Genomic DNA, 20,727 nt, shown 5'->3' with positions numbered 1-20,727 from the left:
GAAAGGGTGGGTGTAATCCTTGATTCATCTCTTTCCAGTGCACCCAACACCCAATCATCAGACCTGAAAGCCCTGCTATGAAAATATGTACCAACATTTTCCACTTCTCTTCCATTCCCCTTCGATGACTCTTTCCATCAGCTTCCCTTAGTCCTATCAATAAAGTTAAAACTCCTCATCCCAGCTTCCAGAGCACTGCCCTGTTGTAACCCTGCTTCCTTCTCCAGCATCCATCTCTTGTCCTCCCCAGGAGTCTAGTCATACAGTTCTTAATTCTATTCATCCTACAAATGAAGTACACTCCTGTTTTAGATCCATCATCTAGTGGCTTTCAGTAAGAGAGGAGAAAGACACCTCCAGTTGGGAGTCTAGAAATCAGTACAGATGTTTAATGTCACAATGACAGGTAGATACTACTACTTAAACCTTAGGAATGCCCCCAAAGCAAATTGCCATGTGCTGTACAGACCCCTGCCATCATGGATTGCTTGATCCAAAATGCCAAAAGCAGGCCCACAAAAGGTTCTTTCTGCTCTCAACAATGCTCTCTATCTAGTGATTGTATTGGCATTTTATTTATGCTATCTTATAATTGTGTTACTGTGATGGTGCTAGGGACCAAACCCAGGGACTCCTGCAGGCATTCTACCCCTAAGCTACATCTTCATCTCTGCATTGTTTCTTTTAAATGATACTCCCTTTACTGCAATCACTGACTTATATTGAATATATACAGTAAAGGCTTTTATGAGGCATTTCCATACATTCATATAATGTATTTTGACCGTATTCACACACAGGCTCATTAGGGTTAGGGTTAGGGTTAGGGTTAAGGTTAGGGTTCTTAACCTTAGAGTGTCCTCTCTCCAGAATCATTATCTAGTCTCTTTTTTAGCTTATCTTCTATTTTAATCCTTAGAATGGAATTTACCATTGCCTAATAATTTCTAAGTTTACGTGTTTATTTTCTTGTTTAGTTTTTTTTCTCTCATTTTTCAACCTCATTTAGGATTAAGTTTCATAAGAATTAACTAGAATTTGTGGGTATACTTAGTATTAAGTGTGCTTGCCTAGCAAGTGCACAGCCCTTGGTTTGCTCCCCAGGACCTAAAATAAAAATTAAGAAAAGAATAATCAACACCACTTTTTTTGTTCACCATTCTACCCTCCAAACAATGCTTGATTCCTAGCATGTACATGACAAATGGTTGTTAAATAATTGAGTATTGGTAATTATAATGAGTCCAGATGGCAAACTGATATATGGGTAACAGTCTTCAGATCTGAGAAGCCTAGTCTTGAGTTCTAACTCTGCTACTCTGTGGCCAATGAAAAGTTACTTAATCTCTGTGAATGCCTAATGACTTTCTCAAAAGATGGTATCAGTAATTCTTGGCTAAGGTAGCTGTTATGAAGATAACCTAACCTAAATATAGGCACTTTGTATAATTCTTACTCAAAGGGAGGCAATACATTCTTACCATATACATAATTCATGCTTTGAGGGCAATAATAAGTCTCAAAACAAATGTTCTATCACTTTTAAATTAAAAGTTGATATATTTACCCATCTAGTGAACCATAAATATAAAAAAAGGCATTACTAAACAAATGTGGATACACTGTGTGCTCACCTCAACTCCCTGCTAGAACAGAAGCAATCTTCATATTCATTGGACAGGTTGGACAAGTTGGCTGGCCAGCCTAGTCAGCAGCAACAGAACCCCCCAAACACAACTCTAACGGAACTCTTAGCAGAATCCATCCTTGCTGGTTTCTTCTCATCATCACCCTTCCCAGACCCCTGCAGAAGCCATCCAAATTTCTTAGAAACCAGAACACAGCCACCTAAATGATGTAAAGAGGATGCTGAGGTTGAGATAATTCTTCCATCAGAGCTCACACTTCAGAGTTCTGTTTAACACCTCTGTGTCTCTTTCTCACCGTCTAGTCAAAAGGTATTGTCTCTTCTCAATAAATCTAAGGTGTCTTCGGCCTAAACTTTAATATTTTGGTAAAGGTTTAGGAATCTGAGTTCATCTATTAAGGCCAGAGAAAGGCTCTTTGTAGATCTATGAACTTTCCACGAACCTTCTCTTACAATGATTGACAACTTCTAGAACTTTCCCTCCCAAAGAATGTATAGATATTTTCTTCTACAGATTAGAAGCGAAGTAAGAATAGTGTTGGGTTGGAATGTGAAGTCTAGAGGAAATGAACCCAAAGATCTAGTCATGCTCATAGAAGCCTTGGAAACTCCAACAAATGGCTCTTGTCTCATTTGCAATGGTTCTTGTCTTGCGTGCCTTACATATTTGAACACTTTAAAAGTTGATAGCATCGAGGGTGTCTCTTACCAAAACTTCACATAGTCTTTGAAGTGGTTCACCCACAGAAAGTGGGGCTGCGATGTGAGAATGAAGAGGTTCTAGTCCCTCTGTGACAAGTTCTACTGGAGGAGGGGGATTCCCTTGATAGCTCTCATTTCCCGGTGTGATCCCAGGTTTAATGAAGAGGGCAACTACCATCAAGGATAGCACTAAGTTTAAATGTCCTGTTATCCCAATTAAATGTTTAAATATCATCTTTTAAAATTGCATCTTAGAAATGAAAAGACACAGTTATCAGGATAGCAAATTGTATCTGCAGGAAAATGAATGCAACTGTAGATTATCATGTTAGGCAAAGTAAGCCAGACTTAGGAAGTCAAATGGTCAAGTATAATGTTTTATTTCAGATTGAAAACATAGATTTAAGTATATATACCTGTTTATGACAAGAAAATAGAAGGGGGAAAGGGGCCAGTAGGAAAGGAGAGAAAGGAACAAGATAAAGTAACAGGAAATTAATATGAGCAAAGTACATGATATGGATGCATGAGTATGCTATGAGTCCCATTATTTTATATGCTAATCAAAACATGGCTAATCATACTAGACTTTGTATATAATGAGCACAGAATATATCCAGTATCTCAACTAGCATATAGAAGAATTTGACACAAACCAGTTGCTCTTATATGTATAATGACATACTTAAAAAATAAAAAAAATTTATAAAATAATTTTAAAGACTCTAGTTAATGTAAAATTGTATTCTTTTACTTTCATATCTCAAAAGATGATATTTTCCTATCAGTTGCTCATTTGGGTAATTTTTACGGTTGATGAGACTTGTTATTGTGGATCTTATAAAAAATTAAAGAGCAAGAAATCTTAATTTTCACTGTGCATGTGTGTATAAATACATGGTGTGTGCGTGTGTGTGCGTGTGTGTGGTGCGTGTGTGTGCGTGTGTGTGTGTGTGTGTGGTGTGGTGTGTGTGTGTGTGTGTGTGTAAGCACATATGTCACAGCACATATGTGGAGGTCAGAAGATAATTTTGTGGAGCCAGTTTTCTCTTCCCACCCTTACACAGTTCCTGGGGGTTAACCTCACTAATCTTGCCTGCTGAGCCATCTCACCTGCCCAAGAATTTATCTAATGATGACTATGAAGAATTGAGAGAGATAACTGTCGCGCTGATGTCCCTCCAGTAGTCTTTCCAAGTCCTGAAGTGGTTTCTTCTCATTTGGCATCAACAGCATTTCTATAGAGGACTAAGAAAGTGGTAGAGTACAAAAACCTGCACCTATTGAAGAAGTCCCGGTTCCAGCACTGACAGAGAGAAGTGGACATCGATACCCACCTCTAACCAAGAGACTACCTGCAAATGATACCCACTGGCAAAAGAAAAATCAGTTTTCTCCAGTGGAGTCTCAGTAGGTGTATAATGCACACTTCAGGGCAGCCCCATGCCCAGGAGTAGTTAGACAACATCAAAGAATCTCAATGGTATTTTGTGGGCTTTTTTTCTCCTTTTGCTTTGTGTGGGCATTTTTGGTTTTATTGGTCGTTTACTTGTTTATTTTGATGTCTGTTTTGGTGAGATGGTGTGTGTGTGGGGGTGAGTGTGGGATAGAGAGAGAGAGAGAATTGGTTTTATATTTGTTTGTTTTAGAGAGAGGGGGTAACAAGAAGTTGGGTGGGTAGGGAGGTGGGAAGGATCTGGTAAGAATTCAGGCCAGAGAAAAACACAGTCAAAATATATTGTATGAAAAAAGTTTTTAAAATAAAAAAATAGTCTTGGTAGAAGCGCGCACGCGCACACACACACACACACACACACACACAAAATAAAAAGAATAGGAATCTCACAGTGTTCGTGGGACTTACTTAAAGTCACACACATAGTCAAGTAGCAGAGACTGGACTCAACCCAGGCCTCTCACCCTGAGTTCAATATCTTCCTTTCTTACCTTGAGACAACTGGGTTACCATTGACAGCAGAGTGGTTCTTCTGGGAGTTCATATGAAAGCCCAGAGTACATAGCTCTCAGGAAGAAGCTAGAGAAAAACTAAGAACAACTCTAAGACCCTGTGATCTCTATCTATACAGTTACCTTAACTCTGCTTTCTAATGCTACAACACAATGCCACAGACTGAATAGTTTATAAGGTGAAGAATGGTTCTAAGGGCTGTGAAGTCCATGGGTATAACTATGGGCAGGATATAGTGATGGCATTTGATGACAGTCTTTGTGCTGTTCTATAACTTGGCAGAAATTAATGAAATGACAAGAGCATATGTTTCAAAAGAGCAAAAACAAAAAACATACTGGACAGATTAGTTTAGTCCTGCAAAAAATAAAATAAAATAAATCCATCCCTTGAAGGTTCTGCTTTCATGACCTAGTCACCACTTGGTAAATAGGTCCCACATCCCCAAGCTATCACTTCAAGGATCAAGTTTCCAACATCTGAATCTAAATTACAGTAGATTGAAACCTAACCACTTTCTATCTTAAGGTTCTGCACTTGCAACTTCTCTGCTTGAGGTTAGGCATCTGTGTATCTTGTTTTCCCTCTGTTCAATAACCATTTTCCCTCATTCTGCCACATTACCCAATTTTCTTCATAACACTTACTACCACATGACATTAAATACTTGTGTGCATTCTTCTGAAGAGCAGGAACTCATGTAACCCAGACTGACCTCAAATCTGCAATCCTTCTACCTCGGTCTCCGAAGTATAGCAATAACAGGTATGTTCCTATACATTTTTATTATTTGTTATTGCTTATTTTCTACTTTGCCATTAAAATAAACTCCATAAAGGACTCTATTATTATATCCTCTAGGAAAGTTTCTCCTATATGGTAGACATTCAAAACAAGACAAGACACTTGGTTAACCTCCAGGCAAGATGTGCCACTTGTGTTGTAGTGGCACTTCTGTTTTATGTGTAACAAACAACTTCTCACCTAGATTTGAGACTTGCTCCATAGGAGGGAAGCCATTCCTGGTACTGTAAACCTGGTCAAAAAACCCTCACTGGGAGGAAATCATAGACCCAAGTGGGGGAAGTTGGATATTATGGTTTAGCTAAGTTTTTCACAGCAGCAAACTGTCTTATAAATATTTATATCATACATAGACAAATGTTGCTCTTTTCCTTAATCAGAGAAGTGTCTTTTCCCAATGAATGTTGGTGAATGAAGAGACTCATGTATACAAAGTGCTGGGAACAAGTGACGCATGTTCAGCCCTAAACAAGACATTTAAACTATACCCTTAAGACTCAGAGAACATTGTGAAAGAGGGACTAGAAAGAGGGTAAAGGCCAGAAGATCAAGAGAAGGGATACAAAATGCTGTCATCTGGGTAAGACATAGCCATTGCAATAATAAATTCACAATAGCTGCAGATGTTAGCACTGGGGCTGCACAAGACTAGGGCCACCAACAAAAGTCAAACACAGATAAAGGTGTACTTTATAGGTAGGTCCCTGCCCTTTACTGCAGGACTGTTTGCTACTAGTAAACTTATTGAGAGGGTTAGTAATTGCCTTCAGTTGTGTGCCCACTGGTGATCCCACCAAGCTCAAACAGATAAAATCTAATTGTTCATGTATATGGTCTGGGTTAAACTAAATGAATCACAAACAAAACCAAAAGTCACATTTCTTGTTAAGGGACTGGTAAGTGGGACTGGAAGGAAATAAGAAAGAGTATAGGGAAAAAGTGATCAGTATACATTGTATACATGCATGAAATGGTCAAAGAATAAAATTAGTCAATAAAAACATTTTTTTTTTAAAAAACACTGGTAGAATAAGTGAATGTCATATGCTTACTTTAAATTACCAGAATTTTGAGTGTCTACTCAAGGAGATATTTGTGAGTTTGGAAATGGTGACATCTAATACTCAATCTCACATGTAACTTATACTGTATGTATCATAACTCTCTCTCTTTCTGTCTGTCTCTGTCTCTGTCTCTCTCTTTGCATTACTCTAACTTTTCAGTGAACCGTGTCTGCACACATTATTGTAGGAATGCCTTGAAGGCAATAAATTACTCTACTTTGGGAGTGGCAAGTGCCCTGGGAAAGCATCCACAGCTAGAATTCATGAGAGCCAAGAAACCTGCTAGAAAGAGCACTGCCCATTTATAGAGAAAGGGGATCTCCCATGACAGTTTTTAGAAAATGTTAAAATTAGAGCTCCTATAGAATGTGAGCATGAGGCTCATGTCATTTTATAGAATTAGAAAAAATGGGTGACCCTACATCTCTGAGGAAACCTCTAAATAGGAAAGGATGAAAGTCGTATTGCCTTATTCTGAAGATGTATTTTCAGAAGTATGGAGAACTGTGTCACAGTTTGGCAGATCTGGGGGCAGAGGTGAGCAGGTCAGCATTGAGATGATAATCTGCTGCTTTCTAAATGAACCATAAGGAAGAAGATGCCTGCTTAGCTGCCTATGTGATCAAGTCTGGTGGGTTTCTAGGTAAACCCTAAAGGTCCCTGGCTCTACCAAAGGCTGGGTCACTTCTCAGCTGGGCTCACTGCTGAGTACAAATACCCTAAATGATGTGTTCTACCTCCCATTTTCTAGGTCATTGTAACCTATCACATTAGGTAAGAAAAAGAGCCCCTAAAGTAGAACTTCTACCCAGGCACATTTAAATATATTTAGTTTAACACATGGCCTCTGCATTTCTTTTGATAAGGACCAGAGAATGTCTAAGCCTTAGTCCATGAAGGCGAGCATCTACTTTGGTTTTGAGGGGGCCAGGCTTCCCCTTCCATTTCTCTTCTGAAAGTGTCTCAAAATAAACACTCTTCTGATGATGGCCACAGGAGAGCTCTTTCCTGTTAAGCTGTGGTAAGTCAAAACCTACTTCAGAGAACACAAAGCCACCAGTCTGAGGGGCTTAGAAAAGAATGGGTGTTGTGTGCTGTTAGATGTTAGAAAAGAAAACCTCAAACTATTGAACTAGAAGTGACTTTTCTGTGTAGGTCTGTGTTGAACTTTGTGTTTAATCATCTTCCGTTAAGAAACAAGGGGGGATCCAATTTTCAATGAATACATTCAGAATTGTTTGGGTTTTAACATTACTTGTGTTTTAAATTAAAGAAAAACAACTTAAAGTTTCTAAAGGTATTGTCGGCATCTCTTCACTGGGATTAATACTATGCTTGATCTTCACCAAAAGGCCAAGAATCAGAACACTTAAAGTACAGTGAGCTCCTAATATAACCCAAAGGCACCTTTGAGAGATGGATATGAGAAGAAATGACTGGAAATATGACTGGAAAGACAAATCTACAAACAAAAGACCAAATACCTCCCAGACATTCTCCATGAAGGAACCAACCCATCCAAAACAGATGTGAGACAGAAGAGCCTGAAGATGAGAAGTTGATGCTTTCCAACCTGAGACTTTGGTTTTTATCCCTGGTTTATTTAGGAAGCATTTGTTGATTCTTTTAAATGACAGAGCAGGCTCTGTTGACTTGGCACTTTCCCTTCTCCCTCCCCTATTTAATTCCTAGAAATATCTTTCTTGTATCTAGTGTTAGGCATTGGGGTGTGTTTCAGTTTTCAACTTTTCCTCCTAACTGTGGCTTCAAACCCCCATTGAATCATCTATACAAAGTTCTATTAAACATACACACGATCTATTAAAGAGCTTGCACTAGTATTACACACATACCAACTCTTTCCTGCACATCAGAAGGTAAGTGATCTATCAGACTGCAAAGTGAGCTAAGAACAAAAACAACAAAAATCAACTCCAGGCTTTTTACTGCAAAGCATGTGCCCTTCCCACTTTGCCATGGCTCTGGCCCCAAAAAAGAGTTGCCATCAAATATGTGGATATTTGGGTCACCTTAACAATGGCCATAATGTTGGTAAACAAAACTCAGGGTAATGCGAGGTCCAGAGGAAAGCAACTAGAGAGAAAAAAAGAGAAATGGACAAAGATGGGAGAATTTGTCACACAGCTCTACTCACCATTGCAAATTCTTCTCAGAATGCTCCAAAGTCATTGTGAATGAGGAAGCCGTGGAGAAAAGAAACAATAAGCACAGCTCACTGACTTCCAGACACTATATCCTTAACGCTTTTCTATATACTACAATATAATTTTTATTTGTCTTTTCTTCATTAAGATGCACAAAATATATAAATACTGGTTGTAGTAAAGGAAATACAGCATTAGTAGCTGATAATAAAAGATTTTTGAAGACTATTAGAGTTTATTGCCAGGAAACATTCAGATATCTACTACCATCAAGTGTAATACATATTTCTAATATGTACTTCATAATGTTCACATTCTATTTATATGACTCACTAGAATCTGTCTGTCTTCTCTCTCATAGATACAAACACACAGACACCATTGCACTGGAGGTACACATGCTGTGTAGAGGGTGATTTGTGCCACAAACATCCCTCTTAGTTCCCTGTTAGCATCAAAGGCTGGCTCAGAAAACACTGGTTAAAAGTAAAGATGCTGCCAATAGGACATTGGCCTCTTTCAGTCTCTAGCTTATCAGTCAAACCTGGCCCCCTTTCCCATCCCTTGTATATTCAGATCACAACTGTGTGTCTAAAAGACGATCTCCTCTGAGGTAGCAAGTAGACCCACCCTGAAAGGCGAGTTTAACAGTGTCCTCTTCAATGGCTAAAATGCTCTTGGCCTTTTAACATCAGACAGTTCCATCTCTGTGCCTCTGCATCACCACATGGCAGCCCAAAGCTTTATGTTCCTCAGTCACAGTCCTCCTTCCATCTGTCTCATGATGGAGGCATGAAGGACCACTCCATGGACCTCTGGGAAATGAAGGATAGCTGACCTGTTGACCCTTGTGATCATGAGGTCTTTGTGGCTCATTTAGTCTCAATTAACCTCAATTGGTCTTAAGAAGACTCTCACTCAAGGCAATATTCCCAATGTCCATAATAAGGAATAATCATAATTCTAAAGTGCTTTTTCTCTTAAAGCTTATATAGGCCAAAAAAGGTCTTAGATTCCTCAAAATTAATCAGAGAGAGTTGAGATACGTTGACATATAAATGGTCAGCCCTAGTAAGATTGAATACTGCCCCCAGATAGCTGCTGTGGGCCCACATCTGGCCAGTAGTGCAGTAGTTCAACTTCTTCTCCTCCATTAGCACCAGTTCCCCTGGATACTTAAAGTTCCTCATGAAGACCTTGTGGTTTAGGGGCTGATTGTTGCAAGAATGACCCCGGAAGTATACTTTGGAATATACAAAGTACAACCCAGTGTCATTGATCACAAGGCCACCTTTCTTATACTTCACTCCAGAGATCAGAGCAGTTCCGTATGTGTCTTCCCATTCCAAAAGGACGGACCTGGAGTTGGGGTTGCCTGTAATAAACCAGAGGGGAACTTTCAGCCAGAAAGTCTCACACATCTCACAAGCTAAGCTTCTAAGGCAAAGCTGTGGGCCCTTTCTTAACAAAAGCTCAGAATGTGGCAGCTGATGTAAAACTGGCTGAGGAGTCAAAGCATGGTCCATCACTGAGTTTCTTCAGTACCTTTGTCAAACTGCCCACCCCAATGTAATCATCCATGTAATTGGGATGAATTTAGTTTGGGTCTCTGATCAATCTCAGGGAAGATTGTTAGGATAATTTCAGCTCTCTGGAATAAACATTTTATGATCTAAACTAGTGCCAACACTGCTAGGCTTGGGGAATCCATCCATAAAGGAAAGGATCTCCAGAGTTCCACATCTGGACAAAGTCTCATGATTAAGTGGTCCACTTTCTTGTTTAGTTTGGACGCCTTGGCCTCTTATTTTGGGTTAATCCCCTTTCCTTTTATTCACACAGCATTATGTACCTATACACAAGTACTCAATAAGTGTTTGTGGACCCAATGAATTTTTCTAGTCTCCAAGTAATTACAGGAGCCATGGTATAACACTTCTTGTGATATTTACCTGCATTTTTAATGTTTATTTTTCTAATGGAGGTGCCCATAGTATATTGTACTGAACCACTTCTTCATTTTATAATATAGGCTGAAAGCCCACAAATGCCAAGACTATATCCTCTTACTCAAAATAGTGCATCAGTCACCATCTGGTGCTCCTCTTGGACTTGTTCACAAGTCCCCTTGTGGACTTTGGAATGGTTGAAAAGAGTGCACATTTTATGGGCAAGATCAAGTCATACACAACTTCATAGCATTAGGATTGTCAGATTAGGGTCATGAGATCCCAGAGACATGAATGATCTTGAGTGGTAAACACAACTGTCAATAATACTTTCCAAGAGTCTACATGGAAATTGAGCAGTGGGACCACATTTTTCTGAAGACTTTCTGTCCCCACCCAGTCCTTCCAGACACAAACCTGTTAAATGGGCCACACACCTCGGCTCTTTTTTTTCAGAGGGTGAACTGGGGTTCTCTGCATCATAGAGAGATAAAAGAGATGTGAAAATTATTATGATAGATGTCAACTACTACCTTGACGGGACTCTAAATTCCACCATTTAAATACAAGATTTTCAGAGCATAGGGAGAAATATTCTAGTACACACTCATCAAGAAAATATAAACTGTTGGACTAATGGGAGTCTATTTCATAGAGAAAGACAGATATACACACACACACACACACACACACACACACACACACACACACATATATATATATATATATATATATATATATATATATCTCATGATCAAACATTGTGAATACAAACTTGGCTGCACAAAGTAGCCATTTCAGTTACCCCATTTAGAACTTGCCTTGGCCCTTTTAGTTCAAGAATATTGCACTAATTATAATTGGCAAACAATATCAGAAGCTGACTGACTATAATGGTGGATGCAGTGAACCCCTCAGGCTGACTGTACACCCTGATTCTGCTGACAGAGTCTAGAAAGGACTACTGATTCTACAGTCTATTCCCAAATTGATTATACTAAGACCTCCTCACCAATCATGAGGTTGTCCACAATTTTACTCCATCATGTGGCCTTAGCCTGAGTTCCTCTATTCATGGCATCAGCTTTACTCCCCCTACTCCATCCCATCGAACACTTACACACAGCATGAGTCCCATGACCTGATTATGCTCCCTTTTTCCCTGCCCCTGGCTTTTGCTCATTCTGTCTTGAACACCCTTCACCTGAGATATCCGTGTTAAATTCCTATCAATTCTCTAAGAATCATCTTACACTGTTCTTCCTTTGGGAAGCCCTTCCATGAACTCTTTTGTCAAATATGATCCTTCAACCCTTGAAGCCTAAGATCCCTTTGTCTTTGCCTCTCTTGATAGTTCTGTCTCCTCCTTGCTGGGGCAACTATAAAAATTGTCTTTACTTCCTTCTTGTCCAGGAAAACAGCAGCTCTCTGGAACACTTGATGATCTAAACGCATACTAATGCTGCTGGGCTTTGGGATCCTGGCCACCAAGTCCTTCCCTAATGTCATTTTACTATCTAGTAAAGTCACAAGAGCGTTTAGCATTATTTAGCACAGCATCAGTAAATTAAATTGAAGTCATTAAAATTGACAATATCTTTTTAAAAAAACACTATTTCTCTAACTTCAAATATTTCAGCTAAGGTAGAAATCTAGTACTGAGCTTCGTGAATTCAGCTAACTAATACATTCAAAAAATATTTATAGGAAGGTATTTGTCTACCTTAGGCTTAGGACTAGACTATAAAACACACACTGGGTGTGAAAATATCCCAGTCTACTAAGAACCTTATCTAAACAATCGTGATCTCTCTAGCACCTAGAACAACCCATCTTGAAAAAGTGTGAGTGAGCAAGATAGGCAAGACTGGACCTCTTGTACACCACAAACCACCTGAGCAGATGACCTGGCTTTCTGCCATGCTCTAACAGGAAATGGAGCAAAGAACCACATGTTGCTTATCATTGTATTTCTCATAGAACCTAGTATAATGTTACTCCCATAAAATATACTCCTATAATATCTGCTGGATAGGTCCTTGTATTTATCTAGAAATATAAGGAAAGACTTTTTACTGCCTCAGGTTCTTTGTATGTGCAATGTGGAATGCTCTCTCTCTGCTCTATGACCCATACACACAACTCTTCTCTTCAAGAGGCTTCTGATCGACCCCATGTGCATCAGCATAAGCACTCTTTGTTTTTGTTTTTAGTTTTTGGTTTTTGTTTTTTCGAGACAGGGTTTCTCTGTGTCTTTCTTGCCTTTCCTGGATCTTGCTTTGTAGACCAGGCTGGCCTCGAACTCACAGAGATCCGCCTGCCTCTGCCTCCCAAGTGCTAGGATTAAAGGCATGCGCCACCACCGCCCAGCAGCATAAACACTTTTATAAAGGACTTTTCCAGACCACTCTACTTTTGACCACTCCCAGTACTGTTTGAAATTGTATTGTTGGCTTGTTTTTGTTCATCTGCTCCACTGTGCTGTAAGATCCATGAGAACAGGCATCTTTATCTTTATCTCTCTCATTCTCAAACACCAAGCCTCAGCCTCAGTCATAGAAGGTTCTCTAAAAACCTTGTATATTAATGAACTACCCAATAGCTGACCATGCGGAGGCAGCAGTATAAAAAGAAACAGGGCTGGCTAGATGGCAGAGGTGCTTGCTGCCAAGCCTGAGGACTGAGTTTGAACCCTGAAACCCACAGGCAGAAGGAGAGAACCAATCCCCATAAGTTGTTCTCTGACTTCCACACACAAGCTGTGGTACATACATAAGCACACATGTATAGAAATGCACAATAAAATAAGCAAATGTTTGAAAAAGCATTTTAAATGGAAGAAAAAAATCTATAATAGCTATAGTATCTCCCAGAAAAGAAAAATCACTACTATATTGGCTTGTTCTTTTCTTAGAAGTTAAAAAACATGCATATGTACTTCACAATGAGTATTAAACTAAAAATGGCCTTTGATAACTTGTCTATTTACCTAACAATATAAAGTACGCAATATTCATGGCATTAAAAGTTCTACTAGGTGGTCCTATTAGATATTTTAGTTGCTACCCATGATGTTCTTCTATTAATGTGCCATGGTGTATTCAATTCATCTCCTATTCTGAAGGTTAGGTTTCTTCCAAATTGTTGTTTTATAAGAAAGTGGTGGATAGGGCTGGAGAGATGGCTCATAAGTTAGGAGTACTAGGTGCTCTTCCAGAGGACCCCAGTTCAATTCCCAGAACCCACATGACAGCTCACAACTGTCTTTAACTCCAGTTCCAGGGGATCTGGCACCCTCACTTATATATGCATGCAAAACACCAATGAACATTAAAATAAAAATAAATAAATCTTTTAAAAAAGAAAAAAGCCAGGTGGTGGTGGTGGTGTATACTTTAAAGGAAGGAAGGAAGGAAGGAAGGAAGGAAGGAGAAGAAAGAGAGAGAGAGGGAGGGAGGGAGGGAGGAAGGAAGGAAGGAAGGAAGAAAGAAAAAGAAAGAAAGAAAGAAAGAAAGAAAGAAAGAAAGAAAGAAAGAAAGAAAGAAAGAAAGAGAGAAAGAAGGCAAGAAAGAAAAAGAAAGGATGGAAGGAAGGGATGAACACTATATATATAAATTTTTATCTATACCTCCAACTATTTTCCTAAGAGAATCTTATAGTGATGAGATTACAAGGCAGACTAATAGTTCAAGCCCTTAGAACAAGCTTTCCTAGTGTTTTTTCAGGATACCTACAGCAATTTCCATGCATGCTGGATGAAACTTGTGGCAGATATGGCCCTTTTTTTCTCATGTATTTGAAAATCTTTGTTTTCTTATTTTTGTGAATTTGATGGAAGAAATAAATATTCCTTTCTTTAATCAGCTCCTCTGAGTAGTACAGTTACTCTTTTGACTTTATTGAGACTGTTTATCAATTTCTGGCCATCTACATTGATATAAAAAAGACAACAATTGGGGTAGGTAGAGCTGACTCATCTGTCCATTTGACTTTTATTCACTAAAATGACTTCATGGAGTGGGTGAGGCAGGGTGATCAACACCTGTACACAAGCCATGTTCCACTGACTTTCAAAGTGATTTCACTTTAGAAATCCTGAGAGGTTTCATTTTTCTAACAAGACATTTCCACTGTGCCTCTGTAATCTGGGCTATCTGGTACTTGGAGACTTGAATGCAGGGCTGAAAACCAGAGCACACCATCGTGGCCTCTGCAAGAGCTTATATCCTCAGGCAGGAGCTGACTGGTCACTCTCTGAGTATGAAGCCAGCTCTCCTTAATGGATGGCCACTGTTGCCTGTTGCCTTGCAGCTGCCTTCAAATTTATTAGGATAAAGCTGCCCTATTGCTTTTGCAAAGGCAACTTTTTGTATCATTTCAAGGCCATTATTGAGAGGTGAGAGTTTCTCTATGAATCAGAAAGTCCTATATGTAACAAGGCACAGAGGGGGATGGCTGTTCTCCTGGACCCAGTTTCATACCAGGAGGATTGGGCATTGCATCTAATTGGTCCAGTATTTTGTATCTCTTCTGGAAAATGGAAAATAGACCACATTTCTCTATAAGCTCCTTTCCAAATTCATGAACCTGACTCTGAGACAAGCAAAGCAGATCCTGAAATCTCTGTTCAATCTCCTGAAACCATGGGGTTTTATGTTCAAGCTAGTCATTTTCCTCTTAGCCTGGATTTAATATATATGTGTGAAGGGGGTGCTTTATCATCAAACTCATCAAGGGCATCTTAAGTCCTCTGTAGGAAAGATGTATAGTCCTGTGAACAATGGCTAAACTCTTCCCCAAGCTTTGCATGATATCAGAAGAAACACACTAATGAAAGAAATTTGTTTACTTCTTAAAATTGTTTTTGTATCTTACAAAAGTATTTAAAAAATACAGCTTAATTCTTGAGTAGTTACTTTTAGTTTAAAAAGAAGAGAGGACATCCTAAGAAACATCTGTGTCTGCCTCTACTCTCCTTCTGTCCCGAGGAGTCACAGTCACCACTATGTGAGATGGGACCAAGATACCCAGGGAAGGAGCCAGGGGAAAAAGTTCAGGGCTATCTATTTATGTGTCTCTTTCCAAAGTCAAGCCCAAATTCATTTGCATTATATGCAGTGTTCATTGAGATACACGACTATTGAGCAATAAACTGCATCCAGTATTTTTGTGTAGTTCACAGAACCAGACTGGCAGAATCAAAGTTCCCCTAGATCTCTTGCCTAGGAATCCTAAGCCTGAGAATGGAGCAGACTCCCAGGCATCCTCCCAACATTGTTCAGTGTTGAGGACCACTTTGGGGAATTCAAAAGACACACATAAAAGTACTTACGCATTTGCTTTTCAAAAGATGATGCTTTGAGGCTTTGGTTGGTGAACTAGTGAAAGAGAAAGATTCATACAATAAATGTGGAGTTATTTAAGGCAAGCAGGCAGAAAAATCCCCATCAGTCCCTAGAAAGAGAACTCAGATCCTTTGGATCCCACCTGACTTAGACTCGGGATACACAATGGTATTTGGAGCAGTACTAAGACTTGCAAGTCTTTTCAAACAGATTTAGTCTACACTTCAAAGCAAGATTCAAAATTGATTTTTCCCCTTGAATTGCTAATTATGAAGCTGTGGAAGCTCAATACACTCTTGACAACTGAGAAAGGAATAACTACTTGCCTCAGATTCTCTAAAAGATGGAAAATATTCCCTTTGACCAGTGACTCTCAACCTTTCTAATGGTGTGACCTTTTAATACAGTTCCTCATGCTGTGGTGACCCCAAACATAAAATTATTTCATTGTTACTCCATAACTGTAATTTTGCTACTGTCATGAACCATAATGTTAAGATCTGATATCCAAGATATCTGATATGCAACCCCTGTGAAAGAGTCAGTCAACCACCCTGAGGGGTCGCGACCCACATGTTGAGAACCTCTGCCTTTAAGGCCGTGAGCCTGTTTCTCCAACTATAGACTAGAAATACTATAACAACCCTTTCCTAAAACAGAGGGGATTAAAAAGATCTTTACCACTAAAACAAAACAAAAACAAACAAACAAACAAACAAAAACCCCACATCACTGCAAGCAACACAATGGCCCACATGTCAGTAAAGGGACTTGGGGTCTTATTAATCCACGTGCCAGGCTTACCTCACGGAGTTCTGCCAGCTCCTTCTGCAGATGGAAGAGCTGATACATTCCTAACCCCAATCCAACCAAAGCCACCAGAACCATGAAAAATACCACGGGTAGCCATAGGTCTGGGTTGTAGTCAATCCTCTTCTTTAGAGGGGGCAGTGGTGGCAGAGGTGGGGGTGGTGGTGGTGGTTGTGATGGAGGTGGTAGTGGTGACGGAGGTGGCGGTGGTGGTCTCCTCTGGTCTGGTCTTCCAGGCACAGAGGATGGGCAGGGGAAAACTGACCCTGGAGGAGCCCAAGGAGAAGCGGCACTGCTGTCCACCCAATAAATTTGGGGACACGGATAATTCACGGGCTGCTGCATGGCACCCAGCCCTGGGGAAGGCTTGTCTTCTCTCAATCTTGCGGAGACTCGTGGAAGTGTGAAGGGCAGGACTCCTGACGCGGACTGGTCCAGAGAAGGTGAGTTCTCTTTATAAAGTTTCCACAGTCAAGGGAAACACCTCTCTCCCTTTGCGTCTCTGTGACACACCCACTCACTTTGCATCGACGCTGAGAGGCTTCAAAAAGCTCTCAGCAACCCCAGGAAGTTTCTGCCCACAAATTTCTGACTAAAAGTCTTCGAAATTCAATTGGCGTTTCAGTGGCCCGAGAAGGCTTGAGGGCATTAGCTTTTGCTGAGCTGCAAGCAATGAATGTCGGGTGTGGCATTTTGGTGCTGATGCTCTGGGCAAAGACCGTGGAGTTTGGCTGGAGAAGCTATCTCCACATCTTAGCTTTTGCATGGGTTATATAATCCCCTGCTGCTGTCCCTTCCCTCAACCGAATACTGCCTCCCATAGCCTTGCAGATCACCTTCATTTCATAGTTGAGAGGGTAAAACCTGCCCCACCCGGTCCACAGATTAGATCAGAGATTGCAAACCACAGGCCTATGCGTCTTGTGGTACCAACAGTGTTTTTTCTTTCAATAATTGCCGTCTTTCAAAATTGGGATCACACACATTAAAACTACATACTTCGATTCTCTTTGAAAACAGTGGAATATTAGACACCCCGGCCATCTCTGAATGCTAGTCAGCTGCCACCCCGAATTGTCGCAGTTGTTCCCAGCTGCCCTGCCCCCACTCTGCCTCCTATCCCACTTCCCGTGAGAAGTGGCCTTCCAAGCCTCTGCAATCATTGACCTTTGCAATCCCTGTTATGGTCACCAGATGAAACTTGACGTGCCCAACTCAGAAGCGTTTGGGATAACCAACAAATAATTTTTATAGCAACTGTGCCTTAACCATCCCATAGAACATACCAAACTTCATTCAACAATTACATGAAATTGAACTCAGTATCTTATGCCTTTCTAAAACTGCCCCTTCTGCCTGGGTTGACTTCCCTCTTCTGGACACACACACACACACACACACACACACACACACATTTACGTCTAATAAGCTCTAGGAACTCAGCCTTGGTTCCCCTCATTTTCCCATATAAGCTGTGTAAATCCCAATAAACTCCTATATACCGCCTTTGGGGCAAGCTCTCGTTTGAAATGTTCTTAGTTTTTATTTCATGCCTTGGGATGTCCGAGATGGTCGTCCTGCCTCTCCCAGCTAAGCCAAACCAACACCAAAAGTGTCATTTCCTGGCAGATGTCACACTGCCCCACCCCAGCTGCTAATCCAGTCCCTTTCTCCTGAGGCCACTCTTCGGGCAAGCTCATGTTTCCGGTCATCAGGCCTGGTTTTTGTTTTCATCTGAGACACATTTTTTTAATCCTTCCCTCATTCGCTGGTCCTGGTTAGTCTCTCCTTGCTTTCCTACCCATTCCCAGCAGTCTTCAAAAATCATCATTCTCCCCTTCCATATCTCTCTTTACCCCTCTTTTGTTTCTTTTTTTTGGGGGGGGGGTAGAGGAATCAGAAACCCATGCCTACCCATCCCCTACTGCTCTCCAGTCGCAGGAAAAGGAGTACCTAGCCAGAAGAGACAAGAGCGAAACTTCTGGAAACTGGTTTGGAGTTTGGTAGTGCTATCCAGCATTACACCCTGGCAAGATGAAGCAAGAAGAAACAATCCTGGGAATAGTCACAGAGACCCATCGCATTGGTACCCAAACCTTAGTAATGAAAAGAAATCCTCATTCTGAGTAGATCTTAGCACTGTAGCTCCTGAGGGAAAAACTAATGCCACCAGGCCAGTTGCCCCCATGTCCAGAACCTCAAGCTGAGTTCTCTCCTTCTCCTACTCCTATGATTCCAGGGAATCGACAGGAAAGTTGACTCAATGGGCTACAGGCCAGAGCTCTGGAAATGACTCAGCAGCAGAGGGGGAGGCATAGTCAGACAACCTGCTGTTTACCTTAACTAGCCTAGAGAAGCCCTCCAAGGCAAACTGCCAAGTAGACAGAAAGATCACACCTGTGAGCCAAGACCACAGTACACTTCAGTTTGAGTTTACTTATGAGCATGAGCCTACGAGTTCAACTTCTCTAAGTACTTACAGGATGCTCATTTAGCAGCTCAGTTCTGTACCACGAATTTTAGAAGGTCTTATTAATAAAATCAAACCTGGAGCCAGGTATTGGGGTGAATGCTGGAAGATCAGAGAAGCAGAACAATCCACAGCCACCTCACCTTGCCAGTTCCTCAGCTGATCCTGTTTCCTCAGACTGGAAGCCTCTGTGTCCTCACCCAGAATGAATCTTAGCTGAACTGCTGCTCAAAAGCCTAAAAGCTTAACCAGGCTCTAGTTCCTCCTGGTCCTCACGCCTTATATACCTTTCTGCTTTCTGCCATAACTTCCCGGGATTAAAGGCTCATGTTGCCATGCCTGGCTGTTTCCAGTGTGGCTTTGAACTCATAGAGATCCAGACAGATCTCTGCCTCTGGAATGCTAGGATTAAAGGCATATGCTACCACTGCCTAAACTCTATGTTTAATATTGTGGCTGTTCTGTTCTCCGACTGCAGATAAGTTTATTAGGGTGCACAATATTTTGGGGATCACAATATCACCACACAGTCCCTTGACACCAGCAGCAGTTCCAAAAGGACCATCCTAGCCTCTGCTTTGATCTGTGCTTTGTAGTATCCACCTTTCTGATTTTTGCCAAGCGTTATGAAGCCTATGAAGATAATCTCACCATCTACTAATTGCCTTCTCTCTGGTTTCTTATGAGTTTGAACATCACTTACATATTTCATATATATATATATACATATATACATATATATATATATATATATATACACACACACATTACATACATGTTGGGCAATCCATTCTTTTCCTGTTCTGTGTATATTCCATTTGCCACTTAAAAGTTGTTTATCTCTTCCATACTGATTTGCAGGATCTTCTTATACTTCATGTATATTTTAGATGTAAACCCATGGCTGCTTTCAGACATTGCACATGTCTTCTCCCATACCCATAAAGATTGCACATGTGGGTTTTAATACACCCCAACCTCACTTTTGCTTATGAGTCAGGAGTCTCCATATTTTTGTCTATATGTGTGACATAAAGAACTAAGATAAATCTATTTAAAAGACAGGAAGATTAATTTGGCTCATTGTTGGGAGAACTGTGCAGCCTAATTTCAGACCAGTATATGAGTGCTTGTCCAATGGATCTCCAGATGAGGCAAAAGCCCATGGGGACAGTTTCACTTAGCAAGGACCAGTGGACTTTAGGGACAGCACAGAATACTGCTGGGACCATGCAGCCCACATGCTCTTTTCTCTCTTGTAATATTGATGATTCTCGTGGTGGTTTTAGTATCATTTTGTCAACCATGTATTGGACAGATGTGATCATTCTGGGAAAACCCATTTTTTTCCTTGAATATCTTCCCCTAAAATTCTTTGGAAGCTGATGCTTCTCAGGCTTCTTGTCTGGGGATGCCATTTGTCACTTGAGACCCTGGGAGCTGTTCTAATTCAGTGCTGACAGGATCGGAGGCAGATCATCACTAGTTCTGTAAATAAGTTTTGAACAGGATTGTTGTTCTTGAAAATGTGTGCCTATGTCAATCACCTTTTAGTTTTGTAAAGACAGAATGTATCTAACTCAATATTTGGCCAAGCTAGCAAAGTGATAAGTGTTGTTTTTGGTTTAAAGATGTTTTGAGATGAAAGTTGGGGGCAGGGGGAGGGGGGACCTGTATTTGACAAACTTGTTTTTGCTGGAGGTTAACATTGGAGGATGGGAAAAACGTGTGTGTTAGTGTGGAAAAACTTGCTTATTTTGATGTATAAATAAAGATGGCTGAAACTATTTGGGGCCGGCCA

At 40.5% G+C, this 20,727-nt stretch overlaps 1 protein-coding gene across 2 annotated transcripts; it reads right to left on the bottom strand.

The window, feature by feature from the left end:
- Positions 1 to 3,983: 3,983 nt before the first annotated feature.
- Faslg (Fas ligand) lies at positions 3,984 to 19,013 on the bottom strand. Of its 2 annotated transcripts, XM_028864450.2 has the most exons (4): positions 16,451 to 19,013; positions 15,634 to 15,679; positions 10,719 to 10,775; positions 3,984 to 9,727 (listed from the first exon to the last, which is right to left on the bottom strand). In XM_028864450.2, the coding sequence occupies exons 1-4, from the start codon at positions 16,799 to 16,801 to the stop codon at positions 9,333 to 9,335; spliced, it is 849 nt and encodes a 282-aa protein (XP_028720283.1). In that variant the 5' UTR covers positions 16,802 to 19,013; the 3' UTR covers positions 3,984 to 9,332. The 2 variants fall into 2 exon arrangements, with proteins under 2 accessions (XP_028720283.1, XP_028720284.1); XM_028864451.2 differs by lacking the exons at positions 3,984 to 9,727; positions 15,634 to 15,679 and having other exon boundaries at positions 10,722 to 10,775.
- Between the last annotated feature and the right edge of the window lie 1,714 nt (positions 19,014 to 20,727).

The sequence above is a fragment of the Peromyscus leucopus genome, chromosome 15 (assembly GCF_004664715.2).
Source record: "Peromyscus leucopus breed LL Stock chromosome 15, UCI_PerLeu_2.1, whole genome shotgun sequence".
In the NCBI taxonomy this organism is placed as follows: domain Eukaryota; kingdom Metazoa; phylum Chordata; class Mammalia; order Rodentia; family Cricetidae; genus Peromyscus; species Peromyscus leucopus.
The sequence above is the reverse complement of the archived record's forward strand: the minus strand, read 5'-3'. Positions and strand labels throughout refer to the sequence as shown.